The 19894-nt window shown below is 38.1% G+C and overlaps 1 protein-coding gene across 1 annotated transcript in view; it reads left to right on the forward strand.

Moving 5' to 3' along the window:
- The first annotated feature begins 316 nt into the window (after window positions 1-316).
- Window positions 317-19894, forward strand: part of TMEM236 (transmembrane protein 236) — a 39230-nt gene continuing 19652 nt past the window's right edge. Inside the window, exons 1-2 of the mRNA XM_016217411.2 lie at window positions 317-573; window positions 16665-16737. Coding sequence (XP_016072897.2) covers window positions 317-573; window positions 16665-16737 — 330 coding nt within the window. The remainder of the gene's footprint in view (window positions 574-16664; window positions 16738-19894) is intronic.

Below are 19894 nucleotides of genomic sequence, written 5' to 3' on the forward strand. Positions count from 1 at the left end.
AATCAGCAATAAAAGCTACGTTAAAAGACCTCTTTTTAAAGATGCTTCGAAGCATGTCCTGAAGTCCATCCGACTTCTAATAACAGATGTGCAAACACGTTAGGTGATCGCTTCCACAAGTGCTCTGTTTCTTTAAGAGCCCTTGGTTGTTATGTTGGAAGATCATTGAACCATGTGAGGGTCAATAAAAGAATAAAAAGTCGCTGGTTAGTGATTGGAGTACAAGGAACTCGATCGCAGTTCAGCATCTGTGTCCATATGCTGCCGGCGGTGGCAGGGGGAGCGCCTGGGCCTCGGCTGCTCGCTCTTCCTCGCGATGGCTTCTGGAAGGCTCATCAAGCTCGTGGTGTTCGAGCTCCTTGAGTTCGCTGCTTTCTCCATCCCCACACTCGTGATTGTGGAGCAGTTTGCCACTGCCTATCAAGGGTCAAGGAACAGAGCAGAAAAGACTCATTACTGGCTGATCGTTTCCTGTTCAATCGCCTATGTGGCCTCAGTGAGCCTACTGATTTGGGTTCCCATAAAAGTTCTCTTATACAAGAAACGGCACCTCTCAAAAAAAATTAAAGGATGGTAAGTAAAAGGATTCCCTTCAGCGGGGATCCCTCAGATGCTTTCAGAGGTGCTTTCTCATGTAGTATGTGTAAGGATGTTTATATAGCAGAAATGTGCATAGTGTAAGATTAGGGAGAAGTGACAGTCACTGTTTCTATAAATGTGTTCATGTTGAAGTATCTTCCATATTTTGTGTAGGGTCATTTTTACTGGCGATGGTAATTAATTACATGTGTTCATAAGATACGTGTTAACATGAGCCCACGATACCCTGAGCAGTAAATGTGGGAACTAATTCTTTTGTACACTCAGCTGCATAAAGTTATCATAGATTATACTATAAATTTAACTTTTGTATAAAACGGAAAGTAATGTCTATTTTTAAATGTTTTCATTGCATGGTTTGCAGGACTAAGGATCCCTTCGATCATTAACCAACTGAGATTTTTAAGCAACTGGGCCCTTTAATTAGATTTTAAAAAGTAATACTTTATTGTATTGATAAATTCTATTCCCCCCTGGTTGGGGGGAAGTACTTCAATAATAATACAAAATATTTTAAATAAATTAATGTTTAACATTGATTTAACTGATAGTTTAGCTAATAACCCGATCCATCCATGTAAAGGTATGGAGAACAAATAATCTCTGATACTAATATATTTTTCTTTTTAGATCTTCAGATCTGATTTTGCTCATCTGGGATTTCTTTGTTTTCTTTGATATCTTAAATTTTCTTTTCATTTTCTTTCTTTTATTTTAAAGTTGAACAGCATAGAATGCATTTGAAACAAGGAGCTGGGAATTTTAACATAATCAGGGGTAGAAATGTAAAAATAATAAATACAGATGTAGCTAGAAGTACTGTTGGGAAGGTGCAGAAGGGGAGAGCTGAAGTGTGGAGTCCGTGAAGTGCTCTTTAGATACTGATACCGATGAGGCCTTGAGAATCACACTTACCAGGGGACTGCCAGTTCCCTGTGAGGAGAGCTACTGAGGGTTTCAGGAAATAAAACATTTGGTTGACGCTGCTTCTATCAGTGGGGCTTAAGGGTTTCCCAAACCTGGACCCAAAGCCTCTAGATCATCTAAGGGGTAGGTTTGGAGCTGAGCTGGGCCCTGCACTCCTCATACCCCCTGGAGTTGCTCGGACTGCCTAAGACTCTGGCTGGGCAGGGGCATTGGAGGGCATGGTGCGAGGTCCACATAACCACAGGAGTAAAGCAATGGGAAGCTGGCCCATGGCAGCCCAGGAAGGGACTCTTTTTCCTTTTTTTGTTTGTTTTTCACATTGGCTCAGATTCCTAGGACTGTTAAGTTCTTCATATCATGCGGGAAGCAAAGCTTCCTATATCATGTATCATCATTATCACCACCACCATCATTAAGCTATAATTGCTTCTTTACCGATCACTTATGTGCTAAGAGATTTATATATGAATTTCATTTCATTCCATAACACCTCATGCAAGTAGGCATTTTTGTAAGTTCATCATTAGTACTTGCAAGAGGAAACTGATGATTAGAGAGTTGTGCAACTTTCCCAGTCAGTTAACTAGTGAATGGAAGGGCCAGACTTTGGACCTAGGTCCCTCTAATGCCATAGTTGGTACTCCTAACCACTACCCTAAACTGCCTTTTGAAGGTCCCAGTCACCTGGGGCAGTTGAGAGTAAGGAAGAGGGTAGGTTTCATTTCTACTCCCCAGTGCACATGTTTCCTCTTGTACATCTGCTTCAGGTCGTCCCCTTGTGTTAAGGTGGCTTGGGCTGTCACAACAATTATATCTTTCAGTAATTTCTTTTGGAAAATGCTTTTTCCTTTCTGTTTGTGGGTGTGGCTGGCCACAAGTGTTCTAAGTAGATTTAAATATATGACAGGTTACCTATCATTTCAGCAAGACTGTAAAACTAGTTCCTCAGCACTATCATATTGTTATCTCTTCCTGGCATAGAAGAGAAGAAATAGCTCCTGAGCATTATCCCAGGAGTTTCGGGCATTCTGTGCTATTAAATTTGAACTTTGTGACAACCCAGTGAGATATGTGCTAGTGTTCTCATTTTACAAGTGAAGAAATAGAAACTCAAAGAAATGGTGAACTTTGTCAGGTGACAAAGTTCACAAGCGGTGGAGCTGGGATTTGTGAGCCTAGATCTTGATTCTGGGCTATTTCCTGTATCTCAAGCAACTTTTTCTTCATTCGTCCTGACTTTGAATGCCAAGTGTGTTTCAAGAAAAATTCAACCCTTTTAGTGTCATTAGGATACATTTCCTCCAAAGATGGATATCTGGATATTACATATGATTCCCAAATGTGTGAATTTGGATATTTTGACATATGTGGTGATATAGTGCCATATATATCTTAATTGCTAGCTGAAGGTAATGCAGAAATAATTGCTACTTTAGAAAGTAGGTATTAAAAATATGAATTATTTTTTGAAGAATAGTTGTTTGTGCGAAATTTCCTAGATCCTTAGCATTCACAGACATGTAGTTGATGGGCCTATTTGATAACCTCCCTGTAGGTCTGTATTGGCATCATGAGCCCATGAGGCTGGTTTCAGAAGAGTGAGCAATCCAGCCGGTGGAGGGTGTGCCCTGGCAATACAGCTGAGAGGTGCGCACCTGAGTTCGCTGGAGCCGCATGCCGGTGTTGTGAAGGCGACCAAGTGGATGTAACTCCCATTTTATGAGGAAGGAAGCAGTGTCAGAGAGCTGAAGACATACACACTGAATCAACAGCAGGGGCTGAACTTTAATCCAGTGCTCCTTCCTTTCCTCTTGTTAAACACTTCCTCATTCTTTTAAAATGATTGTTCCTTTTAGGGATGCCTGTCGTAATTCATAACCCACCAGGGACATGGTTTGAGGAATGAAGGCAGGCTATTTATATACAGACAAAACTGTATATTCCAATAAATAAGAAATCCTTTCCTATTATAACAGTGAATGTGGGAAGCCATTGAGCAAAGCTAGCAAGAAACTGGAGCAGACTTCCCAGGAGAGGTTACATTGGGACAGAATAATGCTGGAGGGCTCATATGGATTCCCACCCTGCCTTGGCACTCAGGGCTATGTTTCAGGAATGCTCTCAAGTCTTTTGGAATTTAATTACTTTAGACAGGACATGCCAGGAGTCCTGGGCAGTGCCAGGTTTGAAAGACTCCAACATTTTGGACTGTATTTTACTTTACTGAAGTCCTTAACATATTCAATGAGATTTTGCTGTTGATTTGTTTAAGGTAGTGGCAGTGATAGTAACAGTAGTTGTAGTAGTAGTAAAATAAGAGCAAATATTTATTGAACAGCTATGTACCAAGCATAGTTGTAAACACATTGACTGCATTATTATAATTAATTCTGTAGCCTTTAATGTAAGAACAGTTATAGTGCCCATTTGATATATGAGGGAATTGGGGCACAAAGATGAAAAGACTTCATAGGCAGTGAGTGCTGGAGCCAACACTGACCCCAGGGTGTCTGTCTCCAGAGCAGCTTACTGTTCCACAGCAGCACACACAGGCAATGTGCACAGCACCAAAAACATCTGGGCACCACTGGGCAGATAGCTAACCTCAGGAAACAGAGCTTAATCTTTTCAGCACCTCTGAGAACATCATTGTAAATTAGCAAGAACTGAATAAACTCTGGTGCTTAACAGTTACTTCTTCCCAGAGCACTGCCATTTCTCTCGGAGGATCTGCCATCTTCTTAAGTTACTCAGTAGTAATAATTGTGTGATCCCCAACTAAAGGCTTCCTCTTCCTTGCCCACCCGCTCCACAATCAGTAAATCCGCAAGAGCATATTTACTTTTGCCTTTCTTTCCCAGCATACGCAATAAGTCACCAGATTCTGTTAATTCTTCCTCTTTCATCCCTCTTGCATCAGCTCCTGGTTCTCTATGACTTTTCCTCCACCCTCAAATGGTGAGCCTCCCATTTCCAGGGCTACCTTACACCGGCACAGTCCCCATTCCCAAAATTTCCATAAGTTCCAATTCACTGTTAGGCCATTGTCCTGGTGGTTTTGTTCACAGAAGCATGAAGAGCGTTGTGTTAACTCATGCTGGGGCTTGTGCAGCCTTCACCAGCAGGTGTCCTTGTCTTTTGCTTTTCTCTGCCCCCTGTTTCCCTCGCAGTCCTTGTTGACAGAGTAATAGTCTTCTTGGAAAGTGTTTTCTGCATGTCAGTTCCATCACTGAAAAATCTACGCTTCCCTTACTTGTACAGTTCAGGGTTGACCTCATACCACAGAATCCTAAAGCTGGATGACACCTTACGAGTTCTTCTGCTACACTATTTCTCACAATATAGATAGTCTACCTCTGATTTTAAATGAATTCACTATATTTGTCACTAATTATGAGCATAATCTTCCTTACGTTGAAATAAATCTGCCACCAAGTGACTTCCTCCCTATCTTCGGTGTAGACTTCAGGTCCTCTGCCCTCTATTTGCCAGTGAATTTGGCCATGGCCATCAGCGATACCCACTGCCCCTGATTATCCCCTTTCATTGTTTTTCAAGCACTCTCTTTGGCTCTGATAATATAAACTGCCATTTGCATGATGAGGATTCTCAAGATTGTGTCTCCAGGGGTGACTTCTCTGAGCTAACTGTATATATGTAAAAGCTTTTCAAATATTTGAAGATAGCCCATCACTCTGCCAGCCCAACCACATCTCATCACAGTCTGCTAAGTCTGCTCTTCTCCAGTGTCCCGGTCTCATCAGTTATTCCTGTCCTATGATTTCTGGGCTTTTCCCCTTTTGGACTTACCCTTGGCATGCTGGCTGGCGAGTTAATGTCTGGATGTGATCTCATGGATACCCTGGTGTCCTATTGATGCAGCTATTGACTTCAGCTCTTGATAGGATGTATTGACTTCAGTGGCAACTGTGTCACTTGTTTCATAACTGAGAGTGTGATTGTCTAAAATTCCTTGAAAAACTTGCTCTCAATGCAGTTTCCTCATCTCATGTCTCGCAACTCTCGTAAGTCTGTAAGTGTCTTAAAGCCAAAGTGTGTCTTATGTGTCTTTCCAGACTTAGAATGAGTGTGGGACACACATTTAACAACAGTTTAGATCAATAGGTCAATGCATAAATACTTGAACTATTTTTTAAACCTGAATTCAATAATATGCCCTTATCCTTATTAAATATCATTGTATTGATTTTAGTTATATTTTTAATGAATTGCAATCTTCTGAATCCCGATTGTTTCATTCAAAATACTGTCTCACTTGATTTTGTGTCCTCTGAAAATGAAATAAGCATATCTTCTTCATCTCCCAGAGCTCCTAGAAAATGAATTAGATGGCACAGTTTTACTAGAAATCCTCCAGGTTAACAGTTATCTACTAGTCCACTCTTGGGGTTTGTTGGAATAGCTGTGAATTTACCTATCTGAACTTCTTCCCAGTTCCCATTTCTCATTCACTCAGTCCCTCTTTTAAGAAATATTTACTGAATAGCTGTTAACTGCCTGGCATTCAGGACTGCCTATTCTCTGACTTCTTTCTACTTTTCCAAACTATCTCCCTACAAAGATTCTTCATTTGGAGGCCATTGTTGGGGAATACCTGGATACACATTAGGTATTGCCTCCGTCCTCTAGGAACTTGTAGTCTACTGTGGAGACTGCACAGTTACACATGGAAATACTGGAGAGTAATGTAAAACAATATACACTAAATCACTGAATAGTATGTGACTGCTACAAGTCCTTGAGGAGCCCAGAGAAGAGAGTCAGCAAAACTTTGTACTAATAGCGAGGAAGGAGCCCTTTTTGATTAAATTTTCCTATCCCCTTCCCACCCCATCAGCCCACTACACAATGCCCTGCACTCAGCAGGTGTTCAATAGATGTGTGTGGATTCAGGTTTATTAAGAGAGCACTGTACTTTGGAGTAGTCAGGGAAATTCTCACAAGGAAAGTTGAGTTTGAGCCGAGCTGGGGGAAGGAAGACACTCCAGAGGGGTTGAAGAGTGTGAGTAGTGAGCTGATACAGGAATAAGCACGACTTGTTTAAGGGGTGGGAGAAGACCAACGTGCTGAAAAAGGAGGGAATAGAGAGAAGCCTCCTGGATAGACTGCTGAGTGGAGAGGGATGTGAGTTTTGGAGTCAGAAAGATGTGAATTAGAACTCACCTTTCACCCAGCTGAAGGATCTTGGGCAAATTAAAACTTCATCATTAGTTTCATCTATAAAATAGGGATGATGCCCCCACTCAGAGAGCTGTGGTGGGGTTTGAGTAATGCCTGTAACATGCTTTTCTACAGAACCTGGCAGAGAGCGGGGCTCCCTGGGCAGAGTAGGAGTGCTACTGCTGTCTGTTGGAGAGTTGAGGCCACATTGTGGAAAGCCTTGAAAGACGAGGGGCGGGACACACTTTGACTTAATAATTTGGTTAAAAGAGAATGGTAGTGAGTTTCTGAGCAGAGTGGTTTCCCAAGTCATTGTCTGACCTTTCCACTCACCATGCTTCCTCTGTGAAAAATCTCAGGGCCAGAACTCTTGCTGCACAAACAGGAATCTCTAACTCATGTGGCTGAGCTCAGGTCTTTCTTCACAGGCCTGCTCCTTGAAGAGTCCTTGACAATTTACTACATATGCACACGCAGCTCTACTGGTAGAGCTCCAACTCAGCCTTTCACTTGTAAATTACACCAAGTCCACGAGTCCTTCTTTTCAGCCAATCTGTTCTCTGGTTTCAGTCTTGCATTAGTTTCAGCCTGAGTACACCTTCAAAGAAGTGTCTACATTTCTAACCTAAATTCTATTACTCATTGGATTTGTTTCCTAAGACCACTGTTATGACATACCACCAAATTGATGGCTTAAACAACAGAAATGTATTGTCTCCCAGCTCTGGAGCCTAGAAGTCTGAGGTCAAAGTGTTGGCGACATTGGTTCTTTCTGAGGGCCGTGAGGTAGAATCTGTTCCAGACCTCTCCCCTAGCTTCTGTGGTTTTGCTGGCACTCCATTGGCATTCCTTGCCTTGTAGATGCATCACCCTGATTGGTCTCTGCCTTCAGTTCATGTCACTCTCTTTGTGTCTCCCCACATAGTCTTCCCATTTTGTATGTCTATCTCCAGATCATTCTCTTTTTATGAGATATTTTATTTTATTTTAAAATTTTATCTTTATTGTTCAAAGTATTTCAAATGTCCCCTTTCTCCCCCCATTGATCCCCTCCACCCTGCATCTTTTTATAAGGACACCAGTCATGTTGGATTAGGGCCCACCCTAATGACCTCATTTTAACTTATTACTTGTATAAAGACCCTGTTTCCAAATAAGGTTACATTATGAGGTGCTAGGGGTTGGGATTTCAACATGTCTTTTTTGGGGGGACAGAATTCAATTCATAACACTCATTAATAAATTATTAAGATATGCTAGCAGTAAGTCAAAATTTCCAAATATAGGTTATCATTATTTCTGGTTAAATAAGAGACTTAAATTGATATTTATTTATTAACTATTCTATCTGTTCAATTGGTATTTATTGAATTCCTACTATGTGCCAAATGATCTCAAGCATCATGAGGTTTCTGAACTTGGATGAAAAACACAGTACATTTCTCTTTTCATACACCTCTAATTGAAAGCTAACATTTTTTTCATTTGAATGCTGGCAACAAACCACAGTAGCATTAGCATGATCTGTGACTTTATTACATAGATTCATATCCCATAGATCTTTTCATATCATGATACAATTTTTTAAAAGATTTTTTAATGTAAATTTATTGGGGTGATATTGGTTAATAAAACTATAGATTCCAAGTGTGCACTTCTATAATACATCATCTTTATATTGTATTGTGTGTTTGCTTCCCTAATCAAATTTCCTTCTGTCACCATTTATCCCCTCTGTACCCTATTCTACCTCCTCCCACCCGTTTTCCCTCTGGCAATCACCATATTGTTGTCTGTGTCTATGAGGTTTAGTTTTTGCTGAATCCTTTAACTTTTTCACTCAGCTCTTTACCTCCTCCCCTCTGATAGCTGTCAGTCCGTTCTCTGTATCTATGAGTGAGTCTGTTTCAATTGTGTTCATTTATTTTGTTCTTTAGATTCCACATATAAGTGAAAAATTATATGGTATTTGTCTTTCCTATAAATTTGGCTTATTTCACTTAGCATAATACTCTCTAGGTCCTTTCATGCTCACGTAAACGGTGAAATTTTCTTTTTTGAGAGCTGGGTAGTGTTGCATTGTGTAAATGTACCATTTTTTTTTTAATTCACTCATCCACTGGTGGGCACTTGTGCTGCTTCCAAATCACGGCTAATGTAAATAACATTGCAATGAACATAGGGGTGCATATATCCTTTGAATTAGTGTTTTCGGTTTCTTCAAATAACTTCCCAAGGTGAAATTTCTGGGTCATAATGCAGTTCCATTTTTTAATTTTTTGAAGAAATTTTATGCTGTTTTCCACAGTGGATGCACCAATCTGCATTCCCACAAACAGTACTTGTGGTTTTTGCCCATTGAGTATGATGTTGGCTGTGAGTTTTTCATATATGACCTTTGTTACGTTGAGGTATGTTGCCTCTATTCCCACTTTGCTGAGAGTTTTCACCATAAATTGGTGCTGTATTTTATCAAATGCTTTTTCTGCATCTATTGATATCATCATGTGGTTTTTGTCCTTCATTTTGTTTATGTGATGTATCATTTATTGATCTGTAGATATTGTACCAACCTTCCATCACAAGAATAAATCCCACTTGATCATGGTGTGTGATTTTTTTTCAAAATTTTAATTTATTTTTCGTCATTGACAGTATTACAGATGTCCCCAATTTCCCCCACCTTTGCTCCCCTCCACCCAGACCCTGCCTCATCCCAGGCTTTCACTGCATTATTGTCTGTGTCCATGGGGTATGCATATATGCATATAAATTCTTCCATTAATCTTTTCCTGTCACACCCATTCCCTCTGAGATCTCTCAGTATATTCCATGCATTCATGTCTCTGGACTTATTTTCTTCATCAGTTTATTTTGTTCATTAGATTCTACATAGAAGTGAAATCATGTGATATTTGTCTTTCTCTGACTGGCTTATTTTGCTTAGCATAATATTCTCTAGGTCCCTCCTTGCTGTCTCAAAGGGTAAGAGATCCTTCTTTTATACAGCTGCAAAGTATTCCATTCTAGAAATATACCACTTCTTTTTTATCTAATCACCTACTAATGGGCACGTGGCAGGTTTCCAGATTTTACCTATTGTAAAGAATGCTGCTATGAATATAGGGGTGCATATATTCTTTCTGATTAGTGTTTGGAATTCTTAGGATATATTCTCAGAAGTAGGATCACTGGGTCAAACAGCAGTTCCATTTTTAATTTTTTGAGGAAACTCCATACTATTTTCCATAGTGGCTGCACCAGTCTGCATTCCACCAGCAGTTCACTACGGTTTCCCCTTTCTCCACATTCTCTCCAGCACTTGTTGTTTGTTGATTTATTGATGGCAGCCATTCTGACAGCTGTGAGGTGATACCTCATTGTAGATTTAATTTGCAAATCTCTGACTATTAGTGAGGTTGAACATTTTTTCATGTGTCTCTTGGTGATCTGTATGTCCTCTTTGGAGCAGTGCCTATTTAGGTTCTTTTCCCATTTTTAATTGTATCGTTTGTCTTCCTTTTGTTGAGTTGTACAAGTTCTTTATATATTTTGGAAATTAACCTTTAATCAGAGGTATCATTGATGAATATGTTCTACTATACAGTAGGTTCCTTTTTCATTTTGATGATGGTTTATTTTGCTGTGCAGAAGTTTATACTTTGATGTAGTCCCATTTGTTGTTTTTTCTTTTTTCTTTTTCTTTTATTCTCTTGCCCTAGGAGATGTATCAGCAAAAATTCTGCTAGGTGAAATGTCTGAGATTTTACTGCCTATGTTTTCTTCCAGGATTTTTATGGTTTCACGACTTACATTTAAGTCTTTTAACTACTTTGAGTTTATTCTTGTGTATGATGTGAGTTGGTGGTCTAGTTTCATTTTTTTTTTTTTTTTGCATGTACCTTTCCAGTTCTCCCAACACCATTTATTTATTGAAGAAACTACCTTTACTCCATTGTATGTTCTTGCCTCCTTTATCAAATATTAATTGACCATAATGGCATAGGTCAATTTCTGGAGGCTCTGTTCTATTCCATTCCTTGTGTCAGTACCAGGCTGTTTTGATTACAATAGTCTTGTAGTGTAGTTTGATATCTGGTATTGTGATCTCTCCAACTTTGTTCTTCTTTCTCAAGAAGGCTGAGGCTCTTTGGAGTCTTTTTTGATTCCATATAAATTTTTGGAATATTTGTTCTAAATCCGTGAAATATGCCAATGGTATTTTAAAAAATCTTTATTGTTGCCCTAGCTGGTTTGGCTCAGTGGTTAGAGCATCAGCCCTCAGACTGAAGGATCCCAGGTTCAGTTCCCTCCAAGGACACGTACCTTGGTTGCAGGCTCGAGCCCTAGCCCTGGTCGGGGCTTGTGTAGGGGATAATCAATTGATGTCTCTCTCTTACATCAATGTTTCTCTCTCTCTCTTTCTCCCTTCCACTCTCTCTGAAAAGCAATGGAAAAAATATCCTCAAGTGAGGATTGAAAAATAATAATAAATAAATAAATAATCTTTATTGTTGAGAGTATTACAGACATTTCCCCTTTTTTTCTCCCTTGTCCCCTCTCCACCAGGTTCCCGCCCTGCCCCAGCCTTCACCACCTTATTGTCTGTGTCTTTGGACAATGCATATATGCATATAAGTTCTTTGGTTAATCTCTTCTCATCCCCACCCTCACCCCCCACTGCCCTTCCCTCTGACATTCATCAGTCTGTTCCACATTTCTGATTCTATTTTATTCATCAGTTTCCTTTGTTCATTAGATTCCACATATAAGTGAGATCATGTGATATTTGTCTTTCTCTGACTAGTTTATTTCACTTAGCATAATGATACGCACCCTGTTTGAAGCTTCAAGCAATCCACAGTTTGTGGCTGACTCCACTGGGTTTGGCTTCCTAAGGGAGGGCCAAACTGAGCTCCTAGGATGGCTTTTTATTTTTAAAAATATCTCTTTATTGTTGAAAAATAATAACCCCCACAGCCTCCCCACCCCAAGGCCTTCCCCATACCATTGTCTGTGTCCATGGCTTATGAATTTATGCATATAAGTTAGCAACATGAGGACCTGGGGCTGGTCAAAAAATGTTCAGACTTAAGGGAAGATGATGGTTGGTGTGTTCCCTGTCCCAGAGTCACGTATGTAAGTTTGTCCTGGAATATTTCCCTGATCTAGGAAGGGCAGAGCACCTCTTGTGCAGGCCAGTTAGGTCAGACTGAAGCCAGGAATTTCTGTCAGCTTTCTTGTGAGAGGGAAGTGCCAGTTAGGTTCACAGGAATGTGGAGGCATGTACCCTACCCAAAAGCTAGCCACAGACACTCCCTAATCATGCTGCTTCCTCAGCAGGGTCCAGATGCAGGGTGGGGTGCACTGGATTCCAGAGTGTGAGGCAAGCTGGATTCCTTAGAGGGGGTGAGGGGTATACCAGGGGGTGGGGTATTTACCTTTCACAAGGCTTCTGTTGCTGGGAGGGCCTTGTGCCTCCCAGGAAAAATGACTGCTGCAACAAAATCGGGGGTAAGTGGGGGGATAAGGATCCAGCACAGATATTCCAGCAGCCACTCCCCTGCAACTGTCTCAGGTGACTTCAGTACACACTGCCCTCCCTCTGCTGAATCCTAGGGTGAGTATCTGGGAATGGAAATCCTGTGCACCAGCCCTTTAAAAAAAGTGGCTATGTCTCCACAAGGTTCTGACTCTCCCTGGTGGATAGAAGCTCAGCTGCTGGATGGTTAGTGCCTGGCCCTTCCCGGCCCTGGCTGGCTGGGCTCCACGTCCAGGCCTCTCTCCTCTCAGGAAGAACCCCAGGCAGCTGACATAAACCTCCTCACCTTTGGCCTGCCTCTCCTGGGAGCTGGGCCAGCCCCTGTCGTGACCCTGCCCTTCACTGGGTGGTTTCTGCCCTTCCTTGTTTGAAAGTCTACTCTTCAGCCAGTCTTCAGTTGGTAATTCAGTGTGAATATTCCCCAATTTAGTTTTAAGTCCAGTTTGGTTCTGGGAGGAGGTGTGAGAAAGATCCACCTACTCTGCTGACATCAGTGTATGATCTTTTTCATGTATTGCAAGATCTGGTTTGCTAATATTTTGTTGAGGATTTTAATATCTATGTTCATCAGGTTTATTGGCCTATAATTTTCTTTCTTTGTAGTGTCTTTATCTGGTTTTGGAATTAGGATAATGCTGGCCTTGTAAAATGAGTTTGAGTTTCTTCCTTCTTGCTGAATTTTTTGTAATAGTTTGAGGACGATAGGTTTTAGTTCTTCTTTGAATGTTTGGTAAAATTCCCCTGTGAAGTCATTCATTCCATGACTTTTGTTTGTTGGGAGTTTTTTTATTTTATTACTGCTTATTTTCATTAGTTGTTATTGGCCTATTCAGGTTTTCTGATTCTTCCTGATTCAGTTTTTAAGATTGTATATTTCTAGGAGTTGATCCATGTCATTCAGGTTGTATAATTTGTTGGCATATAGTTGCTGGTAATATTTATAAAGAATTTTTGGTATTTGTGTGTGTGTCAGTGTTACTTCTTTCATTTTTGATTTTATTTATTTGTGTCCTCTCTCTTTTATGAACCAGTTGCTCATTTTTTGAAAGAACCATGTCTTGGTTTCTTTGATCTTTTGTATTTTTTTAAGATTCTATTTCATTTATCTCTGCTCTAATCATTATTACTTCCTTTCTTCTTCTCACTTTGGGCTTTGTTTGTTGTTCTTTTTACAGTTTTTTGAAGTGTAAAGTTAGATTGTTTACTTAAGATTTTCCTTGTTTTTTAGGTAGGCCTGTAATGCTATGAATTTTCCTTTTGGAACTGCTTTAGCTGTTTCCCATAGATTTGGGTTGTTGTGTTCTCATTTTTATTTGCTCCAAGGTATCTTTTGATTTCTTCCTTGATCTGATTGTTAGCCCATTCATTGTTTAGTAACACGTTACTTAGCTTCCATGTACTTGTGTGTTTTTCAGTTTTTCTGTTGTAACTGATTTCTAGTTTCATACCATTATGGTCAGAGAAGATGCTTGATAGTATTTCAATCTTCTTAAATTTATTGATACTTGTTTTGAGTACTAGTATGTGGCCTTAGAAAATGTTCTATGTGCACTTGAAAATAATGTATATTCTGCTGCTTTGGGTTAAAATGCTCTGAAGATATCAATTAAATTAATCTGATTGACTGTGTCATTTAAAACCATTGTTTCCTTGTTGATTTTTGACTAGAAGATCTATCCATTGATGTCAATGTAGTGTTAAAATCCCCTACTATGACTGTATTACTGTCCATCTCTCCCTTTATGTTTATCAAGATTAGTTTTATATATTTATGTTCCGCTATGTTGGGTGCCTATATGTTTACGAGGGTTATATCTGCTTGTTAGATTGCTCCCTATATCAATATCATTATGTAATGTCCTTCTTTGTCTCTTATTATAGACTTTGTTTTGATGCCTATTTTGTCTGATATAAGTATTGCTACCCCAGCTTTTTTCCCCATTTCCATTTGCATGAAATATCTTTTTCCATCCATTTTCTTTTTAGTATCTTTCATTCTGAAGTGGGTCTCTTGTTGAAAGCATATATATGGGTCTTGCTTTCTTACCTATTTAGCTACCCTATATATTTTTTATTGGAGCATTTAAGCTATTTACATTTAAAGTGATTATAGATAGGTATGTATTTATTGCCATTTTATTCTTTATAACTATGTTCCTCTGCTTTTTTTCTCCTTTAAAAATTATTCTCCTTAATGGGTCATTGGGGAAATAAAGGGATATTTGTAATATTTTAAACAACAACAAAAAATTATTCTCCTTAAAGAAGACCCTTTAACATTTCTTGTAATACTGGTTTGGTGTTAATGAACTCCTTAACTTTTACTTGTATGGGAAGTTCTGTATTTCTCCTTCATTTTTATTTTATTAAAAAATTTTTTAAAATTTATCTTTATTGCTGGAAGTATTACAGATGACCCCTTTTTTTCTTCATTGATCCCATCCATCCCACATCTGCCCCACCCCCAGGCCTTCCCCATGCTATTGTTCATGTCCAGAGGTTATGCATATATGCATGTAAGTTCTTTGGTTAATCTCTCCCTACCCAAGTAGCTATTAAACCCATTTATGAAACTATACTAATTAAAATAGTTTGTGACTTCTCAGTATAACAAGAAGTCAATGCAACAGGATGGGGAATTAAAAAATGCATCTAACTACTTATAGGTGTTAGATATATTATAAGAATGGCATTTCAAATAGGTTAGAAGAGGTGAGTGCTCCAGTGGTGCTGGGAAGATCTATATCTGAAAAAAATATTTAGCAGGAATGTTACATCCCTCCTTATAAAAACAGGTTCACTAAATATTTAAAGATTAAAATATGAAACCATAATGTAGAAGAAAACTAAGAAACAATTTTGTATAAACTTAGGGTGAGAAAAATCTTTAACCAAGACACAAAACCTAAAAGCCATAAAGAAAAAGATTAAAACAGTTTATTACATAAAAATTTAGAACTTCAGTATGGCAAATAAATATTCAACAAAAGTCAAAAGGAAAACTAAATGACAGAAGATTAAAGATGGCGGTGGACTGAGTGGAAGCTACACTGACACTCTCCTGGGACCATCGTGTTAGCAGAGGATGGATTTGAAATGTTTTTGGCAGTAAATCAAACATGATTTGAGGATGATAAGAACAGATATGGAGAAAATGTGGGTTCTTCTTCAGACATATTAATTCTCAGTTTCTTATTAGACATCCAGGTGGAGGTGCCAAATAGTTGGGTGTATACATCCAGGGCTCAGGATAGAGGCCAGTATATGTGTATTATAATATGTTTGGGAGTCGCTGACAAGTGGGTGGTATTTAAAGCAATGGTGTTGGCTGAAATCATCAAAAGAGGTAATACAGATAAAGGAGAGGTACAGGAATAGTTCCTGGGATCAAGGTGAGAAGAGGACTCTATAAATGTGCTAGGCGGACTTAGAGAGCTGAGCATGCAGGAACCTGAATCTGGACTCACAAAGGAGGCAAAGCTACATATTTAAAATCTGTCCATACTCTGGTTTTTGCAGGTCATACTGGGTCTGGTTGTGAGAGAGGGGCTATCTCACTCCATAACTTAGGTCTAAACCTAGAACTTGAGATGGAGATGGAATTAGAGGGATGCCTGTCAGGACCAAAAATAAATTCTTAGTCATTTGAAAGACTCCAACACTTTTTGTTATTAGATATACATTATCCTAAATATACATTTAATATAATATTTATTTAACTAAGAAAAAAGAAGGTGAATATTTTACTATAGAAACCTTTGAGTATATTTTGTTTTTCCCAAAATTAATGATGCTAAATGTATATTTAAATTCTAAGATAGAATATATCTCATAACTAGTTGACTGATTGATTTGAAAGGTTTAAGAAGTGTTTCAAAAACAAGTTTGAAAAATTATGTGATTTTTATGTATAAATGATTTCTTTGGTTTCAAGTAAATGATATCCACCTTTTTTTTTTTCAATTTCTGTCATCCTTAAGTTCAAAATATCATCTCTAAACATATTTTTGGAAAAATAAGTTTTACAACATTGGGCATAATATAACTTGAAAAAGTCATGCTGTTCTGTTTTTCCGGATGGTTATCCGAGCCTGAGCTCTGGGGCGGGATCCTAACTAATGAATTATGAAAATGGTGCATGTCATGCGCCTTGCCTTGTGATTGTGCTTTTGGTTGTCTATGACTTGTTAATTATTTGGAAATGTCTCACCCATTTGTTCTAGAAAAGCATTTTGTTTTTTGCATGTGTTCCCCTTTGCCATCTTCAAGCATTTGGGAAATGGAAATAGGGAAGCAGTAGCTTCTTAGAAAAACTATAGATGAATGGAACAGGAACTGCAAAATTAGCAAAAAGTAACAGGAACTGTTGATCTTGTATATTATTGAGTTTGCTTATTTTTTTCTCCTTTGCTAGGAGACCTGTTATGATGATGTGTGTAGTGCTCACCACACTCCCCAGCTTCAGCTTTTCTATAGCAGTGACCGAGGTATGGAATTTTCATTTCTTCTGCTGCAAGATTTCGAGATTTTAAAATTTCCTGTTATTGGGATTTGATGGAGTGGTGTGCCCAACACACTTCTTAAATTTTATTTTATCCAGTCTTCTTCCAAAGTGCAATTTATATATAAAGTACTAAGGTCATTGTTATCTCTGAGATTATGGAGGAAAGTCTAGCAGCCAATTAAAAGGAAAGATTACTTCTGTGTTTAGGTATGAGAAGCAGGAATATTATTTCAAAATAATTTTTAAAAGCAAGAAATTTGGAAGTAGATCCACGTTTGTCTCTTCTAACCTGATGTTTATCATGATCATACTCAATTCTAAAGGAATAGAACAATATTCCAGTGAACAAACACTCACACTCTGAGACCTTTGATAATATATCGATTAACAAATAATTTGCACATGATACTTATTTGAAAATAACTTTATGTTTTGACTAAATGAAGCTTTAAAAAGACTCTAATGGATGGATGTCTGCAGTGCAGGGAGATTATAGGCAGGACTTTCAGGCTGTAGAATTTATTGTGCTAGGAGTTCAAAGAAGAATGCCCTACTAATCTTATTAATTTGTAAGGTGCTGCAAAAGATAGAATTTTCACTTCTCCAAGGTGCAGGACGAAAATTACTTTGTGATATCTCATGTATATGTTGAGTAGATATCATTAAGGAAATCTGACAGTCTCCCATCATCAGAAATTTACTGACAGTAGAAAGAAAAATAGGCAACTAGATTAAGTGTAAGTGCTGTGAGAGAGGTGAGTACTGGGGTAATTTTCCACTGAAGTTTAATACACAAACAAAAAAGTGCATAAAACATGAATATACACTGTTAATGTGATACCACAAAGCAAACCTCTGTGTAAACACTAACCAAGTCAAAAAATAAAGCTTTGCCAGCTGCCTAAAGGCCAACCCATGTTCCTTGCAATGACTACCGCCTCCCCAAAGGTAGCTCTACCTTAACTTCTAATACTATACATTAATTCATCTATACTGGAACCTTTTATAAAGGGAAATAAAATTATCTATCTATCATCTATCTATCTATTGATCTATCTATCAACTTGTGTTTGGCATCTTTTATTCAAAAATATAGTTCATTCATGTTTTGTGTATAACAATAGTCCATAAATTTCCATTCTTGTGGAGTCATTTTATGAATTTATCACAATTTGTTTTTTAGTTCTACCTTTGATGGCCAGTTCAGTTGTTTCCAGTTTTGGCTATTATAAATAATGCTGCTGTGAGCATCCTTAAATTTGTCTCTTGGTGCACATGTGCAAACATTTTAGTTGGTTAAATATGTACGAGTAGAATGGATGGGTCATAAGATATCCAAATGTTCAATTGTAACAGATAATGCCACTTTTCCAAAGAGATCATAGCAGTTTAGGCTTCCACTGAGAGAGGGTGAGCATTTATGTTGCTCCATATCCTCCTTAGCACTTGCATTGCAAGTCTTTATATTTTAGCCATTCTGATGGATATATTCTTGAATCTCACTGTAGTTTTAAATTACATTTTCCCAATAATGAATGAGATTGAGAATTTTTTCTTGTCCATTTTTTCTATTGTGTTGCTTATCTTTTTAAAATTGATTTGGAAAAATGATTTATATATTCAGAGTTAAAGCCCTTTGTTGATTATACGTATTGCAAATATGTTCACATTCTGTGACTTAATACTCTTCATAGTATCTTTTGATAAAGAAATGTTCTTAATTTAAAAATAGCCCAGTTTATGAGTTTCTTTCCTTTATGGATAGTGCTTCTGGTAACTTTTTTTAGAAGATTTTGTGACTCTGAATTTTGAGGTTCTGAAGATCTTCTCCTATATTACATTTTGGGTCCTATATTCTTTTACCATTCTCTTTTAGATTCACAATCCATCTGGAGCTAATTTTAGTACATCTTGTACTATAAGGAGGCAAGTTCTATTTATTTTTTCCAAATAACATCCAATGGACTATACATCATTTATTAAAAAGTCTGTTTTTCTACATCTCTCTGTAGTGTTATAAATCAGGTATATATATACATGGTCTATTTTTGAATTTTCTGTTCTGTCCCATTACTTACTTTTCTATTCCCATGCCAAAACCACACTGACTTAATTCCTGTAGCTTTATAATAGCTCTTTATATCCAGAAGAGTAAATCTTCATAGCCTTTTCTTTTTCATCTTGCCCTTCATATTTCTATATACATTTAAAAAATATTTTTATTGATTTCAGAGAGAGGAAGGGAAAGAGAGAGATAGAAACATCAATGATAAGAGAGAATCATCAATTGGCTGCCTCCTGCACTCCCCCCTGCTGGTGATTGAGCCCACAACTGGAGCATGTGCCCTGGCCAGAAATCAAACTGTGACCTCTAGGTTCGTGGGTCAATGCTCAACCTCTGAGCCATGCCAGGCAGGGCTCTATATACACTTTAGAATCAGCTTCTCATTTTCCATAAAACTTGGCATTTTGATTAAAATTGCATTGAATGGTATCTTTTTAAAAATATTATTTTATCTTTGTTATTGGTATGTAAAAGTAATTAATTTTGGGGGGGGGGTTCTTCATATGCACTCACATAGTCTATGAATAATGATATTTTTGTTTTTCTTTCTTGCCAAATTTTATACTGTTTATTTCATCTTGCCTTATTACACTGGCTAGAAGCTCTAGTGCAATGTTGACTAGAAATGATCATGGTGGAATTTTTGTTTTATTCCTGATCTCAGAGGGAAAACTCTCAACATATCACCATTAATATGATGCTTGCCATAGTTTTTTTTTTTCTTTTTTTTTTTTTTTTTTTGTGTGTGTGTATAGATACCCCAATCAGATGAAGAAAGTGCCCCAAAGCCTAGCTGGGTTTACTGGGGCTCACCCTTCTTGGAAAACCCTAAACTCTAATACTTGTCCCCCTAGCTCTTAGAGCTAGGACTTTCAGAGTCTGTGTTTAGCAGCAGGACTGGAAGGAATTGCCCATTCCACCACTACCAGGAGCCTGCTGTTATATTATCTTGAACTGAAAGCTCTTCCCTTGATATAAATCTTTATTACATCTATAGAAATGATTCAAAACCTTCTGGGGGTGAATATTTGAGAAGCTGAAAATCAAGCTTTTAGTCTTTTAATAAATGTATAGC

The sequence above is a fragment of the Miniopterus natalensis genome, chromosome 1, assembly GCF_054644295.1.
Source record: "Miniopterus natalensis isolate mMinNat1 chromosome 1, mMinNat1.hap1, whole genome shotgun sequence".
Classification (NCBI taxonomy): domain Eukaryota; kingdom Metazoa; phylum Chordata; class Mammalia; order Chiroptera; family Miniopteridae; genus Miniopterus; species Miniopterus natalensis.